Genomic DNA, 25,555 nt, shown 5'->3' with positions numbered 1-25,555 from the left:
ACTTGCCACACTTCCTGCACTTAATGGGACATCGGCCGTCGGTCGGCCCCGCACGGAGCAACAATATAGAACAACCGTGGAATTCGTCCGCGCGTTCGTAAGGCCTGCGAGCCGGGTCACGCGCTCCGAACACGCTTTTATATTTCACTTGGGCGGCGTGGCCCCAGCGGGCCTTAACCCTTCGACTGTGAAACGCGTATATACAGAAAACCATGACAGAAAACGCGTATATACATAACCGTTACCGTCAATTTTTCATTTTCTTCGAGATTTCAAGATCATCGATGTTTTCTTTCATGGTAATGGATATTTTTATTACTACAGCGTGATAGCTGAGATCGAGACGAATCCAACGACATACCGCAACACCATCTTCGGTGTCTTTTACCCAATCGCAACATTGTTGTAAATCTAGCAATAACATTATAGCTAGCAGCAACGGCGCTGCTAATCGCAATAATGTTAGTAGACGCAACACTGTCAGTAATCGCAACAATGTTGCTGACAGCAACATTGCTGCTCAATGTAACATTGTTGTTGCCAGCAACATTACTACCTAATGCAATATTGTTGATAACAGCCGCATCGCTGCTAATCACGACAATGTTATCATTTACAACACCGCCATTAATCGCAACAATGTTGCTGATAGTAACATTGCTGTTCAATGCAACATTGTTGTTGCCAGCAACATTGCTGCCTAATGCAATCTTGTTGCTAGCAGCCGCATCGCTGCTAATCACAACAATGTTAGTAGTTGCAACACGGTCATTAATCGTAACAATGTTGCTGACAGCAACATTACTGCTCAATCTAACAATGTTGCTGACAGCAACATTACTGCTCAATGTAACATAGTTGCTAATTTCAACCGTAGTGTTTCTTGTCACATTGCTGCTCCTAGCAACATGTTAATTGCTGCAACATAGGCCAGTAGTGTATTTTACCAGAAAGCGCTGTCACAACTATGTCAAAAGTAGTTCAATCTTTAAACACCCATAACTTCGTCAATATTCATCCAAATTTAATGATCCGCGTACCGTTTTAAAGCTTGAGATTTCTACTTTCCTCGAACAAATAAGTTAAGAAACAACGGTTTTACGATTCAGGTAAAATTTTCAAAATCGTCCTTCGATGATGTTGGACTCGAATGCCATTAAAAAGAAGAAGATTCCAAGCATTCATCGCGAGCCACCCGTCTCAATTCGAATCAGTCCCGAGTGTCTGCCAGCTAAATAAAGATCTGGTTTCCAATGCTGTGAGAACCGATCGGACGCGTCCGGTAGCACTCACAGTTTCCTACGGCGCGGTTCGCGTTGGTAGTAACCTCCGGGGACAGCTGACAGTCTCCGGCATTCTTCCGTTCGCGAGGCAAAGACCGTCTAACCGCGACGTGCGTTCGGTCGCGAAAAAATTCCGGGAGCTCGTCGGCTCCGGAAAAAAATCTTCAAGCGGTGTGTCTGGGGACGCGGACGGTCGAAACACTTCCGGAACAACGCGGCGGTGCGAAAGAGAATTAAAACCTCGGCAGTGGCAAAAAACGCGTTCCCATTGTTCGCTTGGTCGTTTCTCGCCTGCCCGGCGAAATATTGCGCCATTTCGCGGCCGTTTTCTGCGCGACGATATTAGATAACGGTTTGTTGACAAAAAGCCCAGTGTCCGAACTAATTACCGTGCGGCACCGGTGGACGACGACTCCGAGACCCGTAATTTCACGTTCCGCGGGTTTCCATCGCGTATCCGCGGCCGTATTTCGCTCTTACATAAAACCATGTTTCGGAATCGGGCGGAGGCCGGGCTCGCCGGTTCGTTCGACATGCTCCGACGATGCTTTAATATTCCCGGTTCGAGCGCGAAGCGCACTGGCGCGGCGCCGGGACCCGCGCAGAACCGGAATCGGAATTCGAAAAAATGGTCGCCGGTGAAGGGAGGCCGCCCGATTTTATAGCGACCACCGATCGATACACGCCGGCCCGTGTAAAACCGCAGCAAGAAACTGCTGCTCGCTCGTGGCTGGTTCACGCTGTCCTGCGCCGCTGTATCTGCCCCCGCGGAATCTTAACGCGCGACGCGAATCAGCCGGCGACGTGGAAATTCGAATTGCCAGGCAGGATTTCTTGTAGATAACGTTGTTACGCGGTGACCTTGAAATAACTTTGCTAAACTTTTCCTTAGCGGTCCAGATATTTTTGGCCGTTTTATGCGCGTTCTGGTAGATTTTGTCGAGGTAATTCCAAAAATTCAAGCCCCAGAGCGCGGAAACCATTTGTTCGAAAGTTATGCGTGTTCGAGGTTGACAAATTTCGAGCGTTTTTGACACTTTGTCGCGGCGCCGCCTAAGTTGGACCTATCCGGAACATAACGCAAACCTAATGTAGATTAGTTATGTAATCTTTGCGTAGATCTAATCTAGACCTAGCCCAAGCTTAACGCAGACCTGATCCAATATCAGCGAGGTAATGTCAGCTATTATCCAGAAACTCGTAAACATTTTCTCGCATCTTCGAACCGCGAAAAGTGCTGGAATGACTCAATTAAGCCATAAACTTGTCGATCAATTAACGAGAAAGCCGGCTGAGTAGACAATCGAGTCGCGCGACCTCCTCTGGAAAGTCCGGCGTCTCGACAATGCACGCAAACGCGTCACTGCACCGCGTAGTGGGAAATTTTGTAGCAGTCGCGACCGCTTTCGCCCGGTTGCTTTTCACTTTCAGCCTATCGAGTGACCCACGGGCGAACGACGCGAACGAAAACGAACAAGTCGCGCGTACAACGTGCGGACACCGGAGCCGCAATGAGAGATTACCGGGTGTATCGCGTTCGCGGCGAGCATCTCGCCGCGGTGTCAATTAATTTCACGATGCGACGGCGCAGTGCGGTCCCCGCCGAGCTCCGAATTCGCTTCGATCGCCGGGGCTGTGTAACAGCTCCGGATGATTCATCATGCTCCCCGAAGTTCTGCGAAGACGCATCGTCGTAATTCCGCGCGGACGGAATACGGTCACGCTCGGTTTCGTTCGCGAACTTCTCCGCAGAACGGTGGCACGACGCGCGCCGGTTTATCCGTCTTCATTAATTCGCGCTTCCCGGCACCGGCCTGTCGTTCCCGAGAACTCGACGCACGCGGCCGCGCGAGAGGCTATCAGTCATTCCGGGCGGGAATTTCTTTCGCTGGAAGACGAATCGTTGCTTCTTTTCAGTGCGGAGTTCCTGAAATGTTTTATATTTCGTGAAAATAATCGCCGGAGTCTTTCTGTAGGTGCTAATTTGTTTTGTCGCGTATTTTATATTTTCGATTATTGGTTGTCTCATCGACATCCCACGACGATTTGAAACAACTTTCTCCGTTGCGAAAATGTTCTACGATGCTTCGTTTATGAGTTACCGGCGAAAAACGCGGACCAATCGGAGAGCAAGTACGGCGGGCGGACAGGCGGAGCGATAGCGGGCGTCGCGACTCCGCCCGCGATGGCGGCGCGTCGCGCGTACTCGGCCGCCGATTGGTCAGTGTTTTTCGTCGATAACTCGTTAACGGAGCCACGTAGAGAATTTTCGCTAAGGAAAAAGTTGTTTCAAATCAGCCAACGAATCGTTTACTGTAGTTTCTAACGAGATCTAATTGGCGAGATCTAGATCTATGATCCAGATCTATGAAAAACTAAATTGCTCATTAAATGCTAATATTCTGAAGTTAATTGCTTCTCTGTCGCTCAAGAATGCACAATTGTCGTAAGAATAGAAATCGCGACTGATTTGGGACGAGGTTTCAGCGAGAGTTTTGCATTTCCATGCAAATTCCGTCGCGAGACAGGGCACTCGCGTAACCGAGAAAGGCTTTTCGACTCGTCTTCGATATCCGGATGCTTCAGAAGACACGGAGTTGTCGTGAACGAGGTAACAGCGTCGCGTTCCAGCGTGGCCACGGCTTGTCAGTGTTCCGGACACGGTAACCGGCCCGACCAGGTACTCAAACGAGAGTGCAAGCTATCGCGAATATAACACTAGCCACCGGAACAACCGAACGTGCTTCGCGCTTTGCTGATTTCTCGGCCGTTTGGTAGCCGGTATCCACCGAGGAGGAAGAGATATTTAGGATAGCGATCGGAATCTCGATGAACGTTCGCTATTCACGTACCTGGCTATCGTGTTGGATAATCGCGTTGTTATTTTAGACTTCCAAGGACGTACAATTACCGTGAACACGAAGATACGAATGAATTGGTCTTTGAACGGATTCTTGAATTGACTGTTTTCATTGATTCTTCAACCGAGAATTCGTTCCTGAATTGATTATTGTACTAAGACTTGGATTGTTTCTTGAATTGATTCTTGTATTGGTTCTTGAATTGATACTTGGATTGTTTCTTGAATTGATACTTGAATTGATTCTTCAGTTGATTCTTGAATTGATTCATAAATCGATGCTTGGATTGATTCTGGCATTGATGCTTGAATTGATTCTTGAATTGATTCCTGAATGGATTCTGGCATTGCTGCTTGAACTGATGCTTGAATTGAGTCTTGAATTGGTTCCTGAATTGATTTTTTAATCGACTATTGAATTGATGTTTGAATTGATTTTTTAACTGATTCTTGAGTTGATTCTTAAATTGATACTTGGATTGACTCTTGAATTGATTTCTGAATTGATTTTTTAGTCGATTCTTGAATTGATTTTTAAACTGATTCTTGAATCGATTTCTGAGTTGACTCTTGAATTGATTTTTGTGCCGATTCTTGAATTGACTCTTGAATTGATGCTTGAGTTAGTTCCAAAATTGATACTTGTATCGATGTTAGAATTGATGCTAGAATTGATTCTTGAATTGATTCTTGAATCGATTCCTGAATTGATTCTTGAATTGATTCTTGAATTGGTTCTTGAATGGATTCTTGAATTGATTCCGGAATTAATGTTTGAATTGATGCTTGAATTGACTCCTGAATTGGTTCTTCTCTTGATTTTTTAATCGATCCTTGAAATGATTCCTGAATTGATTCTTGAACTGATTCTTGAATTGGTACTTGAATCATTCACTTCCGTTAAGCAATAATTCCACATAAAGCATTTTATTCGTAACATCGTACGAAAAAACTGAAAAGCAGGGATAATAAAGCAGCTATAATACTCGCAGGAGTGCGCCAGCAGCGGGCCGCTGTTAATCTGAATAAACAAGAACAGCAGCGGCAGACTGGCGAACAAGATATCGCAGGATCACGACGCGTGTTCATATTTGTGGAAGCGCGATGGTACAAGAGTCCCACGAGCTTTCGTGTCGCGCCACTTGTGACGAGTCTATTTGCACTGCCACTATAGTAATCGCAACAGGAAAATTCACACCGTTGGTAAATAAAGCGCGAATCTCCATGCGAAATAAAAATATGGTCAAATAGAAATTTCTTCGTTTCGTAAGTTCAGTGCGTCGAAATTAATACGTATCATTTAAAATTATATATGTATAGTAATTCCAAATAATTATATATATAATAATTTTAAATAATTATATATAGTAATTTTAAATAATTATATATAATAATTCTAAATAATTATATATAATAATTTTAGATAATTATATATATAATAATTCTAAATAATTATATATCATAATAATTCTAAATAATTATATATCATAATGATAAATAATTAATACGTACTATTTCAATTGTTCTAAATTTCATTGAATCATTTTTATCAAAAATGCATCAAATCCGCGGGCTGACCGGACCAGAAAATAATTATTCAGTACGTCAACGTCGGGAACGGTCGCAGACGGGAAGCAAATTCCCGTGAAATATTTCCGCAGGGAAGCCCTGCGGATCCCTATTCTTCCGCTCCCCTCGATAGCGATCGTAAATTGTGGCTTCTTCCCCTGGAACTCGGAAATGTGTGCGGCCTCACGGACCGAAGACGACGAATCCGCAGCCTGCCAATATTGGGAAGCTACCCGAACTTTCGGTGATTACTTTCTTTTCACGGAGTCGGACGATAGTGATATATTTAGTTTGCGTTCGGCGACGCCGAATCAGGGGGATGAAGAAACTTTTCGAGGGTGGCGTCAGTCTGCCAGCAATACGTTCACGCTAGAAGATCCTCGTTCCACTTTTGCTGCGGCAGAAGTGCGTCACTCGCTTGTACAGTCTTACAAATGAAAAGGACAGATTCCCGAGGTGATTCGAAGAAACTTTCTCCTTTGCGAAAATGTTCTCCGAGGCTCCGTTAACGAGTTATTAACGAGAAACGCGCACCAATTGGAGAGCGAGCACGGCTGGCGCTCCGCCCACCGGCCGGGCGGCGCCTGCTACGCGGTGACTCATCGCGGCGCGTCACGTCATTGGCCAGCGTCGCACGTGCCGGCTCTGCAATTCGCCCGCGTTTTTCATATATATCTTGTGAACGGAGCCACGCAGAACATTTTCGTAAAGGAAAAAGTTACTTCAAATCGCCCGGGGAATCGATTGCGTTAATTTCCCAAAAATTCAGTAGGGAATTGGAATTCTTTTTCAGCTTAACCACATTTAGAAATCAGGTTAACTATATCTAATCGTGCTTGCGATAAATCGAACAGGAAACAGGACTCCGCAAGTATTTTCTTTCGCGGTTCGGCAATCGTCGGCAGACGATTCGTGCGGAGAACGAGATTAGCGCGACGCGGCGTTAGAACATTAGCGAAATTATTCGGGCCGAGCGAGCTCCGGGAGTTGGATGAAACGGAAAAAATGTTCTGATTTTTTGCTCTCTCACATTTCAATTATTTTTGGTATATCAAGAACGGAGTGTTCATTATAAATTGGAACGAGGAATTAAACTGCCTTAGTTAGCAGTAGCCTTAGCGAGAAGAAAGCGAGTTAATAATAAATCGATGGCATTAGATTGCGTAAACCGGCAGCTGTGTGCTCTCCATATTTATGAGTTTCTGGGACTCTCGCGGAATGCTGTTCCCCGGCGATCATCGTGGCTCTCGCGCGCTACACGAAGTGTAATGGTCAATTATAAGCCGAAACGTGGGCCACGGTACTGAAACGTTTTCTTGCTTTCATCGTTTCTGTAACTATCGACGCAACTCTATAAAACTTCGAAATCGAATTTTTCTTGCCGGCGCCGCTCGGTTTTAACAAGCCACCGGTACACGATGGATATAAAATGCGATTTTTCTTGCCTCTGTCATGCTCACAGTGATTTGTGGACTCGCCAGCCATAAAACGAAATTTCTCCGTGCCCGTAAGATTTTTCTTGCCGTTCCGCTCGCCTCTAATGCGGCCCCCGGATTTGTTACATACATGAAATTCAATTTATCTCGCTGCTATCGTACGCTCGTCGAACACCTCACGGAGTACACACCAGATAAAAATCTCGCCTGAAAACCGTCGTTTTAAGAACGTTGGATCTCTTTTTCAATTTTTTCAATTTTCTCAATTTTTCCATTTTTCCATTTTTCAATTTTTCAATTCTTCAATTCTTCAATTTTTCAACTTTTCTATTTCTTTCTGTTTCTTTTTTTGTGAACAATTTTTGTACGCACTTTCTAACGTCGCTCCTATCGCCGGAAATAAATTAATATCATTCATGGTCTGATCTTAAAGATATTTATAGAACCAATTTAATTCGGTTTTAAACGCCGCGCACGTAGATTCGTGCACGACTGTACCTCATGCGCTAATGAATTAACAGCGCCGCTAGACACTTCGAACACAATGAGGAAGCTGAGTAACGATCGGCTTAAAATCATTAGCGGAGCAATAAACAGAGCCGTGGCCACTTTCTCCCACCCGTTTTACAGCCGAAACCGTCGTATCAACGTAAACATGATCGGCCGGCGCAATAAATATCGCCGAGAAAACACGGACAGTTGCGTTATTTCACATGGAAATGAATAGAGACAGCGGCTGGCCACGGCTACGGAGCGGCTGCTACAATAAATTCGAATCTTCCGGGATATCTTTTCGTTGGAAAGCAACGTGCTCGGCCGACAAACAAGCGCGATTTCACGCGGCCTTGGCAGCGTTGCCAACTATTCCGTAGAAATAAAGTGATAATATTTATGAACCGAAACGCGAAACCAGAACGCCTGCTCATCATTCCGGCTGGCTCGTAATCGACAAGGGATACCGGTTAACCGGCAATAAATTTCACCAGTAATTAACTGCCATCGCGTCAGCGACGAGACGGGGGGGACGAAGAGTGAAACTTCTTTTATCGGAGGTACTACGCATCTTGGACTTTCCAGGTGTTTGGTTTCTGCTTTCCTTTTTCTGTCTTTTTGTCTGCCTATATTTCTATTTTTCTGTGTTTCTATTTTTTCTATTATTTATATTTTTTCTATTTTCTATTTTTTCCATTATTTATATTTTTTCTATTTTTCTCTATCTTTTTCTATTTTTCTATTTTTTCTATTTTTCTATTTTTCTATTTTTCTATTTTTCTATTTTTCTGTTTTTCTATTTTTCTATTTTTCTATTTTTCTATTTTTCTATTTTTTTTCTATTTTTCTATTTTTCTTTTTTTCTATTTTTCTATTTTTCTATTTTCTCTATTTTCTCTGTTTTTTCTATTTTTTTCTATTTTTCTATTTTTCTATTTTTCTATTTTTCTTTTTCTCTATTTTTCTATTTTTCTATTTTTCTATTTTCTCTATTTTTTTCTATTTTTCTATTTTTCTATTCTCAATTCTTCAATTCTTCAAGTCTTCAATTCTTCAATTCTTCCATTCTTCAATTCTTCCATTCTTCAATTCTTCAATTCTCCAATTTTTCTATTTTTTCATGTTTCTATTTCCTATTTTTTCTATTTCTTTGTTTTTCTATTTTTCTATTTCTCTATTTCTCTATTTCTTTATTTCTTTATTTCTCTATTTCCCTATTTTTCCGTTTTCAATTTGTTTAACTTTTCAATAAAGTAATTTTTTCATTTTTACTTTATATTTAATCTAATACAAAGTAATTTTTTCTATTTTTTTGTTTTTATATTTTTCTATTCCTCTATTTCTCTATTTCCCTATTTTTCCGTTCTTAACCTAATATAAAATATATTATTTCACGTGAAATCGAACTATTGTATTCAACCGAATATATGAAGTATTTCAATCAATCCATTACGAAGCACTTGACCTAATCAATAATTGAAGATGAAACTGCTATTATTATTTTCATTACTATTTTATCATCATATTATTACCAGTTTATTACCATTATTATTACTACTATAATTAACATCATTGCTGCCACCGTTATCACAATTATTATCTTTATTCGATTTACAATCAATCAGTCTCAACGAACGCACAAACGCAATAGTATACAAATCGTAAGAAAAAAAGAGACGAAGAAACATATCTTCCTGTCATTTAATACCGGCTTTCACAGATTTTCATTTCAAAGCCATAAATCTTGCGCGTATAATGGACCTTTCGAGTGAGATACGGTCTCCCGAATGAATTATCTACAATTGAGAAGCATATTGCGTTTCGCCAGGGTTAATACGGTGTAAATAATGCCCGAACTGGTTCCCCGGGGATTTTCTGCATTTATTAACGGGCGAAGGTGCCGTTAAAGGTCAAGCAAAGCGGAACGAAAGGTACGGGGCGCAGTAATTGGACCACAAAGGTTGAAACACGCGCAGAGCCGGTACACGTTGTTTCGCGAGGTCTGTCTTTTGAAAGAGGCGCGAGAGGCTCGCTCGCGTGGCCCCGATCCCTGCGTGCGTGGGAAGCACGCGTGATTAAAAAAAAAAAGAAGAAACAGCATCAAAGAAACCGCGCCCGCTTTCTTCGGTACTCCGTGGGCTCCATTATCCCGCGCCTTTCGGAGCGTTCGGCGTGGAAATAAAAGGTTCGTTGCACCCGAGAAAAGTAACGCGAACTTTTATTCGCAGCAATTTCTATTCGTCCATATTTGCATCCAATTGCAATTACACGATTTATTAAAAGTCTACTGAAATTTATGTTTACGTTAAATTACACTGTTAATTGAGCTTCTACGAGAAATCTGTATAATTATGTATGAGTTTGTTTCTATTATGTGAAATAAGGAACAATTTTATTATTAAGAAATAGAGAAATCGGTTTTATTATGTACAATGAGGAACACAATTTTATACAATATGGACGTGTATTTTATTAAATTAAATTAAATTGTCTTGTATATAATATATATTTAGATTTTATTGTATACAATGTAAAACTCAATTTTATTGTGCACAATGTAGAACTCGATTTTATTGTATACAACGTAGAACTCCATTTTATTGTATAGAATGCAGGCCTGGATCTTAGTGTACACAATATATGAGCCGTTCATTTTGAAAGTGGCATAAGTCACTTTTTCAAAAAAATCCAGTTAATGGTAACACTAATTACAATTGAACGGTATCTTTTCATTTTAAACAAATTTGCAATCAATAAGTTGAGAACTATTCAGATTTGTTCGAGAGAAGTTTTGCTAATCAATATATATAACAAACATGTTTATTTTGAAAGTGGCGTAAGTCACTGTACTCAGGAAATTAATTGTGGGGCTTAGTGTAAAAGAAATAGAAACGTGTGATAAGTGTATGTGAAGTATTGTTTTGAATTATTTTCAGTATTTTTAAAAAAGTTGTGATCTCACTGGACTTATTTTTATAAGTGCGAAAGAATAGTGCAGTTTTGTAAATTATATTATAGTGATGTGGCGGCTACCTCCAGACCCGCCAGCAGATGGCTATAAAATGTTTTATAAACTAACTTTAGATGAAAAAGATGAATTTCTAACTTTGGGTTTGTCACCAAAAAGAGGAAGACCTAGGCGTTATTCACAAATAGAAATGGATCCGTTATACGCTGGATCTCGCCCTGTTTCTTCAGCAAAATACAAAGACATGATGGTCTTGCTTAATTATATACCCCCAATATACCACAGTTATTTAAAAAATTTGAAACAAAACACAATTTCCGAGGACTTAATCACTCCTATTGACGACGAAAATTAAATTGAACTGATCTATTTTCATATAAATTACTTATACTTATGTTTCAAAATGTACTAATTGTTTTTGTATTTTATGAATATTAAAATAAAAAATACTTAAATCAAACCTTTATATTAAATATGTTCATGGTATAAATTATTATTATATATGTAATTTATTTAACAATTTTAGTAAATCACTGTCCTTTCAAAACATCACTTCAGTAAAATACGTCGGACAAAATTAACATATGACAATCATTTTTCTAAACTATTTATTTTGAAAGTGGCTCAAGTCACTTTACCGTAATGAAAAGTGGTGATTTTTTAATGTTTATACGAAATTATTTATACTGAGAAAAATATCAGTATCCTGAGATAACAAATACAAGTAAATCTTCTCGAAAGTTAGCATCCATATTTTCAAACGTGTTAAAACGCAAACCCTTAAATATATCGACTTCAAAACAAAGTGACTTATGCCACTTTCAAAATAAACGGCTCATATATCTAGATTTTATTCTATACAATGTAGAACTCAATTTTATTGTACATAATGTAGAACTCGACTTTATTGTATACAATGTATAATTTTATATTATTGTATACAAAAAATATAGACCTGGATTTTATTGTACATAATATATATCTAGATTTTATTGTATACAATGTAGAGAACTCAATTTTATTATATACAATGCAGAACTTGATTTTATTGTATACAATGCAGAACTTGATTATTATTGTATAAAACGTAGAACTCCATTTTATTGTATACAATATAGGACTGGATTTTATTGTACACAATATAGGACTGGATTTTATTGTATACAATATATATCTAGATTTTATTGTATAAAATGTAGAACTCAATTTTATTATATACAATGCAGAACTTGATTTTATTGTATACAATGCAGAACTTGATTATTATTGTATAAAACGTAGAACTCCATTTTATTGTATACAATATAGGACTGGATTTTATTGTACACAATATAGGACTGGATTTTATTGTATACAATATATATCTAGATTTTATTGTATAAAATGTAGAACTCAATCTTATTGTACATAATGTAGAACTCGATTTTATTGTACACAATGTAGAACTCGACTTTATTGTATAAAATGTATAACTTGATATTATTGTATACAATATAGACCTGGATTTTATTGTATATGATATATATCTAGATTTGATTGTATACAATGTAGAACTCAATCTAATTGTACATAATCTAGAACTCAATTTTATTGTATACAATATAGAACTCGGTTTTAGTGTATACAATATAGAACACGGTTTTATTAATATAAACTGTATAACTCGTTTTTATTCTACACAATATAGAACTCGATTTTTTGTACACAATCTAGAACTTGATTTTATTGTACGCAACGTAGAACTTGATCTTATTAATACACATCATAGAAATCGAGTCTGTTACACATAAATGCGGAACAGCATTATGCTGCAGTATATTTTACAAATAAATTCGTCTCGTTTCCGATAAAAGCATTTCGAGATCATTAATATCCGTGAAAGCGTAAATACAAAAAGGGGCCAATTATAGTGGTCTTGCGCAACGGCGACGAATTTATCATACTGAAATTGCATTTCTCTCGTTGCCCCGATTACACCGAATAAATTTATCACCAGCGGTGCACTTTCGAGCCGACACCGCCAATTGCCGTTATCACGAATGCCATTATTATTGATATTATTAATATTAATGTTATCAATCGCTGTACCAGCTTAAATATACAAACATCGTTTCATCGACGCGTTGAAAACATAATGAATGGCTCGTTCGTAAATTCACTGGCGAGATACGGGCGGTGAAACTTTTTTATGCCGGTGTCATCGACGATCGATTAATTAACAAATCATTCGGCTCGATTTTCAGAAACAGCGAGTCCGCTTGTATAATTTAACGGGATTACCGGTGTGTAAATAATTCATGAATGTTGCAATCTCTTTCTCTCTCTTTTTTATTCTTTCTCTTTCTGTTTTTCGCTCTCTCTCTCTCTCGCGCGCGCGTTCTCTCTCTCTCTCGTTCTCTTTTTCGTTCTCTTTCGCTCTCTTTCGCGCTCTCTCTCTCGCTCTCTCTCGCACTCTCTCTTACGCGTTATCTCTCTCGCGCGCTCTCTCTCTCTCTCTCGCGCTCTCTCTCTCTCTCTCTCGCGTTCTCTCTCTCTCGCTCTCTCTCTCTCTCTCTCGCGTTCTCTATCTCACGCTCTCATTCTCTCTCGCGCGCTCTCTCTCTTTTTCTCTCTTTCTTTTCCTCTCTCTTTCTCTCTCTCGCGCGCCCTCTCTTTTTCTCTCTTTCTTTTCCTCTCTCTTTCTCTCTTTCTCTCTCTCTCTTTCTCCCTCCCTCCCCCTCCCTCTCTCTATCTCCCTCTCTCTCTCCAGCCCTCGGCGCTATTCAATTCCATACAAACTCTCGCGGGAACTCCCGAAAACTCGGATTAATTACGCTCGCCGATCGCGGATCATCCGATAAGCCCTTTAATTAATTCCAGGCTGCCGGTCGCATCAAAGATCGATGTGTTCCGGGTCAGTTTGCCGAACGAAATATTCAGTATTCAATTGGAACCTCGGCAGGACTGCGCGCCGCTTAATTAAGCCCCAGCGGCAGCGGTTCATTAACCGTATAAAACCCTCCGGTTAATTAATTTAATTGCAGCACCACGCCGCGCGCGCGCGCTGTGGCCTGGCCAGCAGCGATCCAATTTTTAAACTTTTGTATTTAGAAAAATGTTTGGCCGCTGCTCGACGGCATCCTGCTCGAGCTTCACCGTCTAAATATATTATAATACTTCTTTTCGTTGACTCGGAGACCAATTTATGCAATTGAAGCTAATTACCTTCGTTATTTATAATTTTCTTAAATGATGTTCTTCAAGAATATCAAACTAATGTCGAACACACATTCATACTCCGTATCTGCTAAATAAATCGTCTGGTTTATAGTATTAATAAATAAACCGATAAATAATTGATTGAATAAATAAAGAAATCAATAAATAATTGAATGAATGAATAAATAAATAAATAAACGACTCATTGTAGAACATGGAAAAACAGGTTGCACAAACTTTCTTTAATTCCATCTTTGATAGTAAAACGAAAGAGAATCTCAAGTTTCTAAAAATTATAACTTCGCGGAGATTTATAACAAAATGTTGAAAAACGTTCAACTCGAAGCTTCTTCCACATCACAGCTGAAATTGTTGAGAAGAGAACTGCGTCTCCTTCAATTGCTACATCTCGTTACTTCGAAAACTGTATAATTTTGAACAAATTAACGTGGAACGTTCGTATCGAATTTCAAAAGAAACCAGGATTTTTCAGATATTTTCGACGATCCTATCAAAATCGATCAGTATTCACTTTTCCACAAAATAGAGCAAACGAAGTAGCGAATAACAATTTTCGTTTTATAAAAAATCCTGGTCGATACATACTTTCGACCGGCTATACTATTACGTTGAACCATGCAGCAACGGTGAAATCATTTTATCGTCTCCGTGAAAAGAGCCTCGACCTCTCTGTTTCGTTATTTCGCAACGCCCACACACGGGCGGATCGACGCACCGGTTTATTCGAGGCGGCGCGGCGGTTCGCCCGATGAAGTATTCGACGGCCGGGCGACATCGCGAGGGTCCATTAAGTCAGAATAAAGCGACGGACCTGTCCGTGACCGGAGCCACCGTGCACTTGACATTGCCGGAACCAGTAAGCCATCGGGCCGCTCACCCACCAAACTAGTTCGACCGCTTTCCGACCGGTCGTTGACTGTCGAATGCCATCTTTTATCGGATATCGTCGATCTTCAAGGTCCGCGGCCAAAATCGTGCACGGCATGCCGGGTCCGTGAAGTTCGTTGACCGTTTCGCAGCTTCGCGCGTCGTTGCGTAATCCTTACCGAGTCTGCGGTAGAAACGATTTGACGCGTTTTTTTTCTCAGCGATACGATTTTAATAAATAGCTTAGGATTTGGAAGAAATAGCTTTGATTTTCATATCTTCGATTTTGATCGCATTCAAGTGGGTTGTCCGGGGCGCCATTTTGAACAACTCTCTCCTTTGCGAAAAGTGCCTATCTGCTTTAGTTTCCGAGATATTCGCTGGAAACGGTAGACCTAACTCGGACCTAACTTGGACCTAACTTAGAGCTGTGTCGATTAATCAGAAATCGATCTTTTGAAAATCGTACCGGACAATTGTACGTTTGGAAGAAGGTACCGTCGCTCTATCAATCCAGAGATAACTCGGATTTAATTCAGATCTAACCGAGACCTAATCCAGACCTAACCGAGCCCTAAGCCAGGTCTAATCGAATCCTAAATAATCAGGACTTAATCTATACCAGCAACGTTCGCTTTATAATTTTCTAGAACTAAATATCCTAAACTCTGTAAGTATAGGTTAGGTCTAGATTAGGTCTAACTTAGGTCTAGCTTAGGTCTGGGTTAAAATCTCGGTTAGATCTCGGTTACCTGGTTAAATCTGGCTCAGATCCGGGTACACTTTATCTGCAAATCCATCGATTTCAGAAAAACTGTCTTCAAAGTCCTCGGTCGTCACGAATATAGGTTAGGTCTGGGTTAGGTCTACAGTTTTTCGCGAATATCTCGGAAACTAAAGCAGATAGGCACTTTCTGCAAAGGAAAAAGTTGTTCGAAATGACGTCCTCTACAACATATTTCGATGCCGTCGAAATCCAATCTGTCACCGCAACGAGCATGCAATTCATAAACTAGGAAAGAAAACGAATAATTTTTCGAAGAACTTCGATCGTAACGAACTCCCATACATCCTGAATCGCTCAGGTCTCTCGCCAAGCGCTTGCAGAACGTCGCGAATCATCTCGGAGATTCGAGCCGCCGGTGACGATTGGAAAGCGTGAAATTCGGCGAAATTGACAACTTCGGTTTGTTAAACCGTATCGCGGCGGGTCGAATCGGGCTCGGCGCTCGGCCACGGCGTAAAATATTGCGGAGACGACGGGGCACCCAGGTGTCCGGCAGAACTATTCGAAGCCGCTGGTGATAAATACTGGGCTTAACGATACTTTCAGTTCTGCAGCTACGGCCGAGCCGCGAACAGTTCCCACGATTCCCGATCGAAACAAAAATTTCAGGCATCTCTGACAGCATCGTTGATCTCTCTCTCTCTCTCTCTCTCTCTCTCTCTCTCTCTTTCTCTCTCTCGCGGCGTTCCATCAAGTTCGGACCTCGTTCTGAATTCACATCGCTGCGATAGTTTAGAATATCCGAGACGCATAGTCCCCCGATTTATTGCTCGTTAGCTGCAACGTATGTTCCGATAACTTGCATTTTTCCCGACTGCAACAGTACTTTACCCACGCCAAGATATTACGGCGACGATAAAACAGTGCCCGTGCCACTCTGGTGCTTGTTGCTCTGTGCGTGTGCGCACGCTGCGTCGACTTGCCGCTTTCGTATACGGTTCTCTTACGTTCGATAAGAACTCTCCACTTTTTCCCGGCTTATCGGTACCGATAACGGTGACCTTTATTTTTAGGTGTGCTACATTTTTCCGTGTACACTCGCGGACAAAAGTTGCGGGAGCTTTTTGTTTTCATATCTTTATATTTTAATTAAAGGTGTGAAAATAAAAGGAAGAAAAAATATACACATTAAAAAAAAAAAAAGATTGAAAATTAAAATAAAAATAGAAATTAAAGAGAATGAAAAAAATTAGAAAAAATTGAAGAAAATAAAATGGAAATAAAAAGATAAAATATTATAATAAAATGAGATCGGAAACGGTGAATACATACGACAAATAAAAAAATAATAAAAATTAAAGAGAATGAAAAATAATTAGAAAAAAGTGAAAATAAAACGTTAAAATATTATAACAAAATGAGATCGGAAGCAGTGAATACGCACGACAAATAAAAAAATAATAAAAATTAAAGAAAATGAAAAAGAATTAGAAAAAATTGAAAAAAATGAGAAAATGAAATGGAAAAATAAAACATTAAAATATTACAATATATAATACATACGACAAATAAAAAAATAATAAAAATTAAAGAGAATGAAGAAGAATTAGAAAAACTGAAAAAATGAAATGGAAATAAAATATTAAAATATTACAATATATAATACATACGACAAATAAAAAAGATAATAAAGATTAAAAAGAATAAAAAAGCATTAAAAATTGAAAATGAAATGAAAAAAAATGAAACATTGAAATATTATAACAAAATTAAAGATTAAAAACAGTGAATAAGATAATTTTCGGCATACTAACAATTGTACATAAATCTAAATTTTCATTAATCTGCTTTTTGTTGCTCTCAACGTACACAATATTAATATCTTTTTAATTTGGTTTCTCTATCCACAATTAATTTGAGATTGGACCACAGAATTATTTCAATTTTCACGAAGAAGCGCAAAGAAACGTCGACGTTCTCGCCGATCGTTCGGTCAGCAATCGATCCACGGATCTCACGAGATCTCAGTCATAAATCCTGCAGATCAGGAAGCAACCGGACACCGTTCGGTTCGGCAGCAGACCGCGCGCAGCTCGCGTGGGAGGTCATTCTTGCTTGACTGTCCCAGCAGAGCCGCGACAACGCTCTAAGATCTGATCTGTCGCGATCTATACACCGACACTGGATCACTCTCTATTTCCGAGGCGGAGCGGTTAAGTCCCACGATCGCCCGTCTAAAACTGTGTCACGCTTTCTGCATCACTACTCGCGCAGCACGCAACCGCACCGCGCTCTGGAACGAGCTTCGCCAAAAATCGACCGTCTCGAAAGTTCTGGCCGAAGAAAATTGTTTTCTCCATGAACCGATAATCCTTTCGACAACCGAAGTGTTACTCTCGTCGGTGAAGCTACATAATTAAATGGAAACGTTGCCGAGGTGAAAATTTCGAGGCTGAAGTTCCGATGATCGCACGATGACGCAGGACCATCGGTTGCACGAGAGATTACGTTGCCCGTTATGAAAGCGTAAATTGGCCTCTCCTCCCGGCTACGCGACTGTAATGCCGTGTTATTATCAATTTCACAGAATCGCCGACGTTTAGATATTTTTAGATCGACGGGGTCTCTTTGCCGATCTTGTTCGTTGCGAGGTCTGTTCTTTCCACACTGTCCTTCTCATTGTTTATCGGCTGATGCAACTTGTGAGTGTAATAGGGTTCGTTGTTCGTTTCAGTGTTCTAGTAATTCGACGAAGATTCTCTGTTTCAATGTGCTGCTCGTTGTAACGTTGTTGCTAGTTCTAATATAGTTGCCGATTGCAACATTGTTGCTAGTTATAATATTGTTGCTAGTTGCAATATTAGTGCTAGATATAATATTGCTGCAAATTGCAACATTGATACTGGTTATAATTGTGCTGCCAGTTGGAACATTGTTGTTAGTTATAATATTACTGCAAATTTCAACATTGTCGCTAGTTCTAATATTGCTGTAAATTACAACATTGTTGCTAGTTATAATATTATCGTCAATTACAACATTATTGCTAGTTACAATATCATGCCAATTTGCAGCATTGTTGCTAGTTTTAATATTGCTCCAGATTGCAACATTGTTGCTAGACATAATATTGTTGCCAGTTGCAATAGTATTACTACCTGCAACATTGCTGCGAATTGCAACATTGTTGCTAGTAATAATATCGTTGCTAAATGAAACAAAGTTGCTAGTAATAATAACATCGATAAATGAAACAAAGTTGCTAGTTATGATATTGTTGCCGATTTCAATATTGTTGCTAGTTGTAACATTCTTGCCAATTTCAACTTGTTCCTAATCGCAACCATGTTAATCGCGACCTTACTAAGAATCGCATCATTGTTGGCAACAGCAATATTGCTACTAATTGCAACATTGTCGCTAACAACAATATCGGCGCTAATTTCAACATTGTGGCTAACAGCAATATTGGCACTAATTGCAACATTGCTGATAACAGCAATCTTGCTACTAATTTCAACATTATTTTCGATCGCAACATCGTTGTCAATCGGAATATAGTTGTTAATCACAACATTGTTGACAGTTACAACATCGTTGTCAATCGTAACATTACTGACAGTTACAACATTGTTGCCAATAACAATATCAACATAGCAACAATATTACAAGTAATTTCAACATTGTTACTAACATCAATATTACAAGTAATGCAACATTGTTGTTAACACCGATATTGTAAGTAATTGCAACATTGTTGTTGACAGCAATATTGCGAGTAATTACTGCGTTATTGTGAATGTAACGCCGTTGTTAATCGCATCTTGTTGCTAAACGCAACACTGTTTGCTCATTTCAATATTGTTGTCGATCGCAACATCTTTGCTAATCGCAAAATTGTTTGCGAATCGCAACTTTGTTGACAGTCCAAACGTTGTTGTTAATTGCAATGTTGTTGCTAACTGCAATATTATAATTAATTGCAACATTGTTGCTAACAGCAATATTGCTACCAATTGCAGCTTCGTTGCCAATGACAACAGTGTTGTTCGACGCAACGTTATTTTCGACCGCAACATCGTTGTCAATTGCGACGTTATTTTCAACCGCAACATCGTTGTCAATTGCAACGTTATTGTCGACCGCAACATCGTTGTCAGTCGCAATACCGTTGCTAATCCGAACATTGTTTGCTAATCACAACTTTGTTTGCTAATTGCAACATTGTTGTCGCTCGCAACATTATTATCGATGGCAACGTCGTTGCTAATCGCAACTTTAATGCCAACATCAAAATCGCTGCTAACCGCAACATCGTTGCTAATTACAGCCGCAGTGTTTGCCACATTCTCGTTCCTAGTAAAACATTGCTTACTACATCATAATCGCTCCACTTACACATTGCTCGTTGCAACGCTACCGTTGATCGCACCACATCGCCGTTTGTACACCTCGCTTCCGTAGAATAAAGCCGCCGCCCGTTTCGCCGCATTGCTGGATCCAAGATCTTGCTCGTCGTAATCCGCTGCTCCCATTAATACATACGGTTCCGTTAGGAACGCGCTTGAGCACTTTACTTAAGATTAAACGCGGGAACAGCGGATCGTTCCTTTCGCCGCTGTCCCGCGAACGCTTTTTTTCCGCTTGCCCGCCGTTGTTTCTTCCCTGGCCGCGCTTATAGAATTGTGCAAGCTGCCGGTCAATCTCTAGTAGTAAATTGAAAGTTAATAAAAAGGAACAGCGGCCGTGACGTAACGGCGTCTTTCTTCTTGTCGCGGCGGTTTCACTTCGGCAAACGGTCGCGAATGATGCCTGGCGTTTTTCTGCGTACAAATCAAGGTCCGCGCCGTGAGAAATCGGCGACCAAACGCAGCCCGGATCCTTGACTATAATAATACCCGAGAAAGCACCGCCGGCCGCATGTTCCACGGTTTTTCTCGTCTGTGCGGCGCGCGCGATCGGATTCCCCTGTCGCCGTAAAATTACACGGCGACGAAACCTTGCGCCGGCCGGAACAATTGCTTTCTACGCAAAAATTGGACACCGAGTCGTGGATTTCCGCGACTGGAAGCCGCAATCGCGGCTGACAGCTGTGATACTTTTATTCGAAATCGTTCGCCTCTGCTGCCTTGTTGTCTGAGAAACGAGCCGGTACGCTCTTTTTCCGTGAACTGAACAGCGGAAAAGAAACAGCAGGATAATTTGCCTGACTCCGGGTTTGATATCGTTTCGTTCTTTCGCCGCGAACGGTGTCGCAAACGGACTGTCGGATATCGGATGTCCTCTGGAAATTAAATTCTGACTGTGCGCGCACGGTTTATTGGACGTGAAACGATATTGCAAATGAATTTGGTGGAGCAATAAAAAGATAATAAAAAGGTGACGTCTGAAAGATAGCATTATTTGAATTTTTATTGCAAGATGAGAAAGTTGATAGAAACGCTACGTTTTTTATTTTTTTCTTGCCAGCTTAAACAGCTGTATTGTCCCCCCCCCCCCAAAAAAAAAAACAATGCAATCATTTGCTTTAATTTTAGAAAAATAATTCACTTGCAAAAACTGTCTACGTATATTCGGTTAATTTGATATAATAAATTGAGACAGTAATATATATTCGGTGGAATGATTTTTAGTTAATTTCAACCTCACTGTCTCTATGACTTTTATCAATTTATTAATCGCTACACTTTTGCCAGACGCAAAATTGTTTGCTGACTGCAATATTGTTTGTAAATTGCGACATTGTTTACTAAATGCAGCATTGCTTACAAATCGCTGCAATCTTGCTAATCGCAACATTGTTTGCTAATCGCAACATTGGTGTTAATCGCAAAATTGTTAGTTACTTGCAACATTACTTGACAAATGCAACGTTGTTGTTAATCACAACATTGTTTGCCAAATGCAACGTTGTTGTTAATTGCCACATTGTTGCCAAATGCAACGCTGTTGCTAATTGCAACATTGTTTTCTAGTCACAATATTGTTTGTTATATGCAACGTTACTGTTAATCGGAATATTGTTTGCTAATATCAACATTGTTTGCGAATCGCAACGTTGTTGTTAATCGCAACATTGTTTGCCAAATGCAACGTTGTTGTTAATCGCAACATTGTTTGTCAAATGCAACGTTGTTGTTAATCGCATCATTGTTTGCCAAATGCAACGTTGTTGTTAATCGCAACATTGTTTGCCAAATGCAACGTTGTTGTTAATCGCAACATTGTTTGCCAAATGCAACGTTGTTGTTAATTGCAACATTGTTTGCCAGTCGCAATATTGTTTGCTAAATCCAACGTTGTCGTTAATCGGAATATTTTTTGCGAATATCAACATTGTTTGCTAATCGCAACAATGTTGACTGTTTGCAACATTATTTGATAAATACAAAGTTGTTTTTAATCGCAACATTGTTTTATAAATGCAACGTTGTTGTTAATCGGAACATTGTATACTATTGTCAACATTGCTGACAAAAGACAACGTTGTTGTCCATCGCAACATTGTTTACTAAACGCAACATTGTTATTAACCACAACATTGTTAATATGATTGTTGATTGCAACGTCGTTGCTAATCGCAACATTGTTTGCTGATCGCCACATTGTTTTCACAATATGACGTTGTTAATCGAACCATTGTTTATTAATTTGCAACATTGTTTTCCAAAAACAACATCGCTGTTAATCTCAACATTGTTTGCTAAGCGCAACGTTATTGTTATTTGCAACATTCTTACGATTGGTAGAACGATTACTAATTGCAACAATGTTAATCGAAACTTTGTTTCCTAATCGTGACAATCTTAATTTTTTCTTGCCACTTTTAACAGCTCTATTGTCTCAAAACCAAAAAAAAAGTATGAAATCGTTTTTCCCAATGTCAGAAAAATAATTCAGTTGCAAACACTGTCTACAAATATTCAATTAATCAAATGTATCGCAATCATATAAAACATTTATAATTAATAATATAATCGACGATATGCCAGGCAAAAGCAATTCGTTTCCAGTTAAAATCTCAGAAAGGAATTGCTACTCGGATCGGTTGCAATATGCCGTATAATTTTATCGGAGCACTGTATAACGCTCTAGATCGCAGGCTATCATCGACAGATCGTGCCGAAGAAATCGAATGGTGGTTCACCTGCGACCGCGATCGAAGCTGCTCGTGCGTGAACCACGAGTCATCATCGTCGATTTGGCCGGGAGACGAACGAAATCGGCATAAAAGTCACGATTAGAGAAAGCTCAATCCGGTGGAAACAGTGACCTAGACGCGCGCATAAATCTTCGAACGGCACTTTGTAATACGCTGCCGTGCCGTAAGCAGCGGCGCGGCGCAATTAATTGCACCGCGCCGGTCGCAGTTACGTATCGTTTTAATTAGAAGATCGCTCCATATTTCCAACTTCGGTTACAACGACTTTAACGTTTCACGCTGCTTTCATGATCACGTTCACGTGGGCACGGCCCAAGTAGGTTACTCCGAATCGTGTTCTTTCACATTGGATAGCGCGACGTCTAATTAATGGTAATTGATGCGACGGCTGGGTTATGTAAAAACATGTTCGATATTTAATGATAACAATGCTGCCAGGGCAGACGAACCGTCCGTAGAAAGTAATGCAACGATGTTCGTGGGTTCTAATACATTTAATTGACGGTCGATTTATGCTTTTTCGGTCGAACGGAAAGGCAACACGTGCTTAGGGTCACGCATGACCCCGGCGGAGGGCTTAGCGGTTACGAGAGCATTCATGTCGGCCGAATCTCGTGATTTCGCAGGATGCCTTAAAGACGTCCATTTTAGGTCCAATTTAGGTCGCGAGATGTTTAGACTTAAAATGGACGTCTTTGGGACGTCTTTTGTTTCGGACAAATGAAACGATGTCCAGTTCAGGACGTTTTTAAGATGTCGTATTTCAGACATTGAAACGACGTCACGAAGACTCCAGTTTCGTGATGTCCATAAGACGTCTTCAGGACGTCTTCCAAACGTCTTTAGGACATATTTAGGATGTCTATACAACGTCTCTAGGACGACTTTTAGACGTCTCTAGGACGTCCATAAGACGTCTTTAGGACATCTTAAGGATGTCTATAAGACATCTTTAGGACATCTTTTGGACATCTTTAGGACATCTTTAGGACGTTTCTAGAACATTCATAAGACGTCTCCCACACGTAATTGAGTCGCTCAGTTTTGCTCAGATGTTCGGGGGACATTTTTAGGACATTTTGTAAGACGTTCGTAGGACGTTCGTAGGATGTTCGTAGGGCGTTCGTAGTACATTCGTAGGACGTTCGTAGGACGTTCGTAGTACATTCGTAGGACGTTCGTAGGACGATCTTAGGACGTTCTCAGGATGTTCCTAGAACGTTCACAGGACATCTAGGACATCATTTGAGATGTCCTCACAGTATCCAGCAGTTCGCGAACGAGCGAAAGATAACAGGCGCGGTAAAACGGAAAGTCGGCCGAAAAAAAGGCAGCTCTCCCGGGAGCAACCAGTTTCGCGAGCATCCGAGAGGCAAGCAATTAGGGATCGATCATTAGCCGTCCGGGTCGGCGAAAAACGCGGCGCGGAAAGGGTTTTCCATCTAGGGGAAAGTCGGCGAGTTGTTTTTCCTTTCATTTTTTTTTTGCTTCGCGGCCGCGTCCCGGCCCCGGGAGAGAAATTGCGGAAAAATGAAGGCCACGATAACGGCCGGGCGGTGATAGCCGCGCACGTAGGTGGGGCCGCAATTTCATGGAACGGTTGCCAATGAAAGTGTTCCACGGTCGCCCCGCCGTTGATTGCCCCGTCGTGGCATAAAACCAAGAGAGAACAGGCGGGAACCGCGATCTCCCGTGTTAGTGGGACGATTTTAATTGCGGAATCAGCCGTGAGATCTCTGATCCAGCGGCGCGCGGTCCTTTTTCTCTGATCTTGGTTCCTGGAATAGCGACAAAGACAACTTCGTTAATCTAAGAAGTAATTACGAAATGCGGTGGATGCATCGACCGATATTCAATTTTCTTTTAAAAGAATGACGTCACTTTATTTTAATGACGTCATATTATTATAGGTAAAATATACAGGGTGTCCTAGAATTGTGTTAGCGATGTTATGTTACACGGCATAGGGCGATTCCTTCAATCATTTGGAACAACTTTTTCCTTAGCGAAAATGTTCTACGAGGCATTGCTTGCGAGTTATTAGCATAACACGCGGTCCAATCAGAGAGCGAGGGCGGAGCGTGAACGGGCGAGGGCGTGGCCCCGTAAGTTTTTCGTTAATATCTCTTAAACTAAGCATCGTAGAACATTCTCGCTAAGGAAAAAGTTGCTTCAAATGATTCCAAGAATCACTACATACCGAGTATTGACATAATTATGGGACACCCTGTATGTGTGCACTTGTTACAGTTTGATAGAATTAATTTTGGAATAAATTTCAAGTGTTATGACAACATCCAGTCGGTATATCATATTTATTGAATTTTCTCTAAGCGTACTAATACTTTTTTCAGGGTGGGGGGGGGGTTATAATAATTAAAAATAATTAAATAATTTCTGATTAAATAACTTAAAGAATATCCCGTTTTCCGCGTTCCGGCACAGTTAACGGAACAGTGAAATCGAACGTTGCAACGAAGAAAGTCGAATCTGGTTCCATTGAAATCCGCTGATCAACGGAGACGAGGCGAATTGACATTTCGAAAGCGGACGTCGCGGCGAATGGAATCGGGTAAAAGCGTCGAGGGAACGGCAACGAGGAGTACGGGAATATTAAATTAACCGCGGCAGGGGTCCGAGTTAATGTACACAGGTGGCCGGGAGTGGGAAGGCGAGTGACAAATGGCCGGCCATCAGTCCGCCGGCATCATTACGGAAATGCGACAAACGGAGAGGGTCCGTGAAGGACGGCGGAGCTTAACGAAGCCTCTTACTGATAGCAGCAATGATCACTGACCAATTACGGTGCGCAAGGTTGCCGCGAGCAGTCGGATGATTTAAGGGCGTTGCTCGAAGCGATGATGAAAGTTTGAGGACGACTGCTTTCCGTGTGGCATCGACTGGAAGACATGGTACAGAAAAGTCTCTCTAATGACCCTCAGACTGTGCACATCAAATAAAATAAAATAATA

At 40.5% G+C, this 25,555-nt stretch overlaps 1 protein-coding gene across 3 annotated transcripts in view; it reads left to right on the top strand.

Annotated features, from left to right (window-relative positions):
• The window catches only part of LOC117225698 (uncharacterized), a 94,613-nt gene that overhangs the window by 32,547 nt on the left and 36,511 nt on the right, over positions 1–25,555 (top strand). The window contains exon 1 of one of the 3 annotated variants that reach the window (XM_033479413.2): positions 5,869–5,956. The exons of the other annotated variants lie outside the window; for them this stretch is intronic. Within the exon in view, the coding sequence (XP_033335304.2) occupies positions 5,884–5,956 (73 nt within the window). The 5' untranslated portion in view covers positions 5,869–5,883. Of the gene's footprint in view, positions 1–5,868; positions 5,957–25,555 lie in introns of those variants that run through there. 3 annotated transcript variants of the gene reach the window in all.

Source organism: Megalopta genalis, chromosome 14 (genome assembly GCF_051020955.1).
Source record: "Megalopta genalis isolate 19385.01 chromosome 14, iyMegGena1_principal, whole genome shotgun sequence".
Taxonomy (NCBI): Eukaryota; Metazoa; Arthropoda; class Insecta; order Hymenoptera; family Halictidae; genus Megalopta; species Megalopta genalis.
This window is presented reverse-complemented; position numbering and strand designations above follow the sequence as displayed.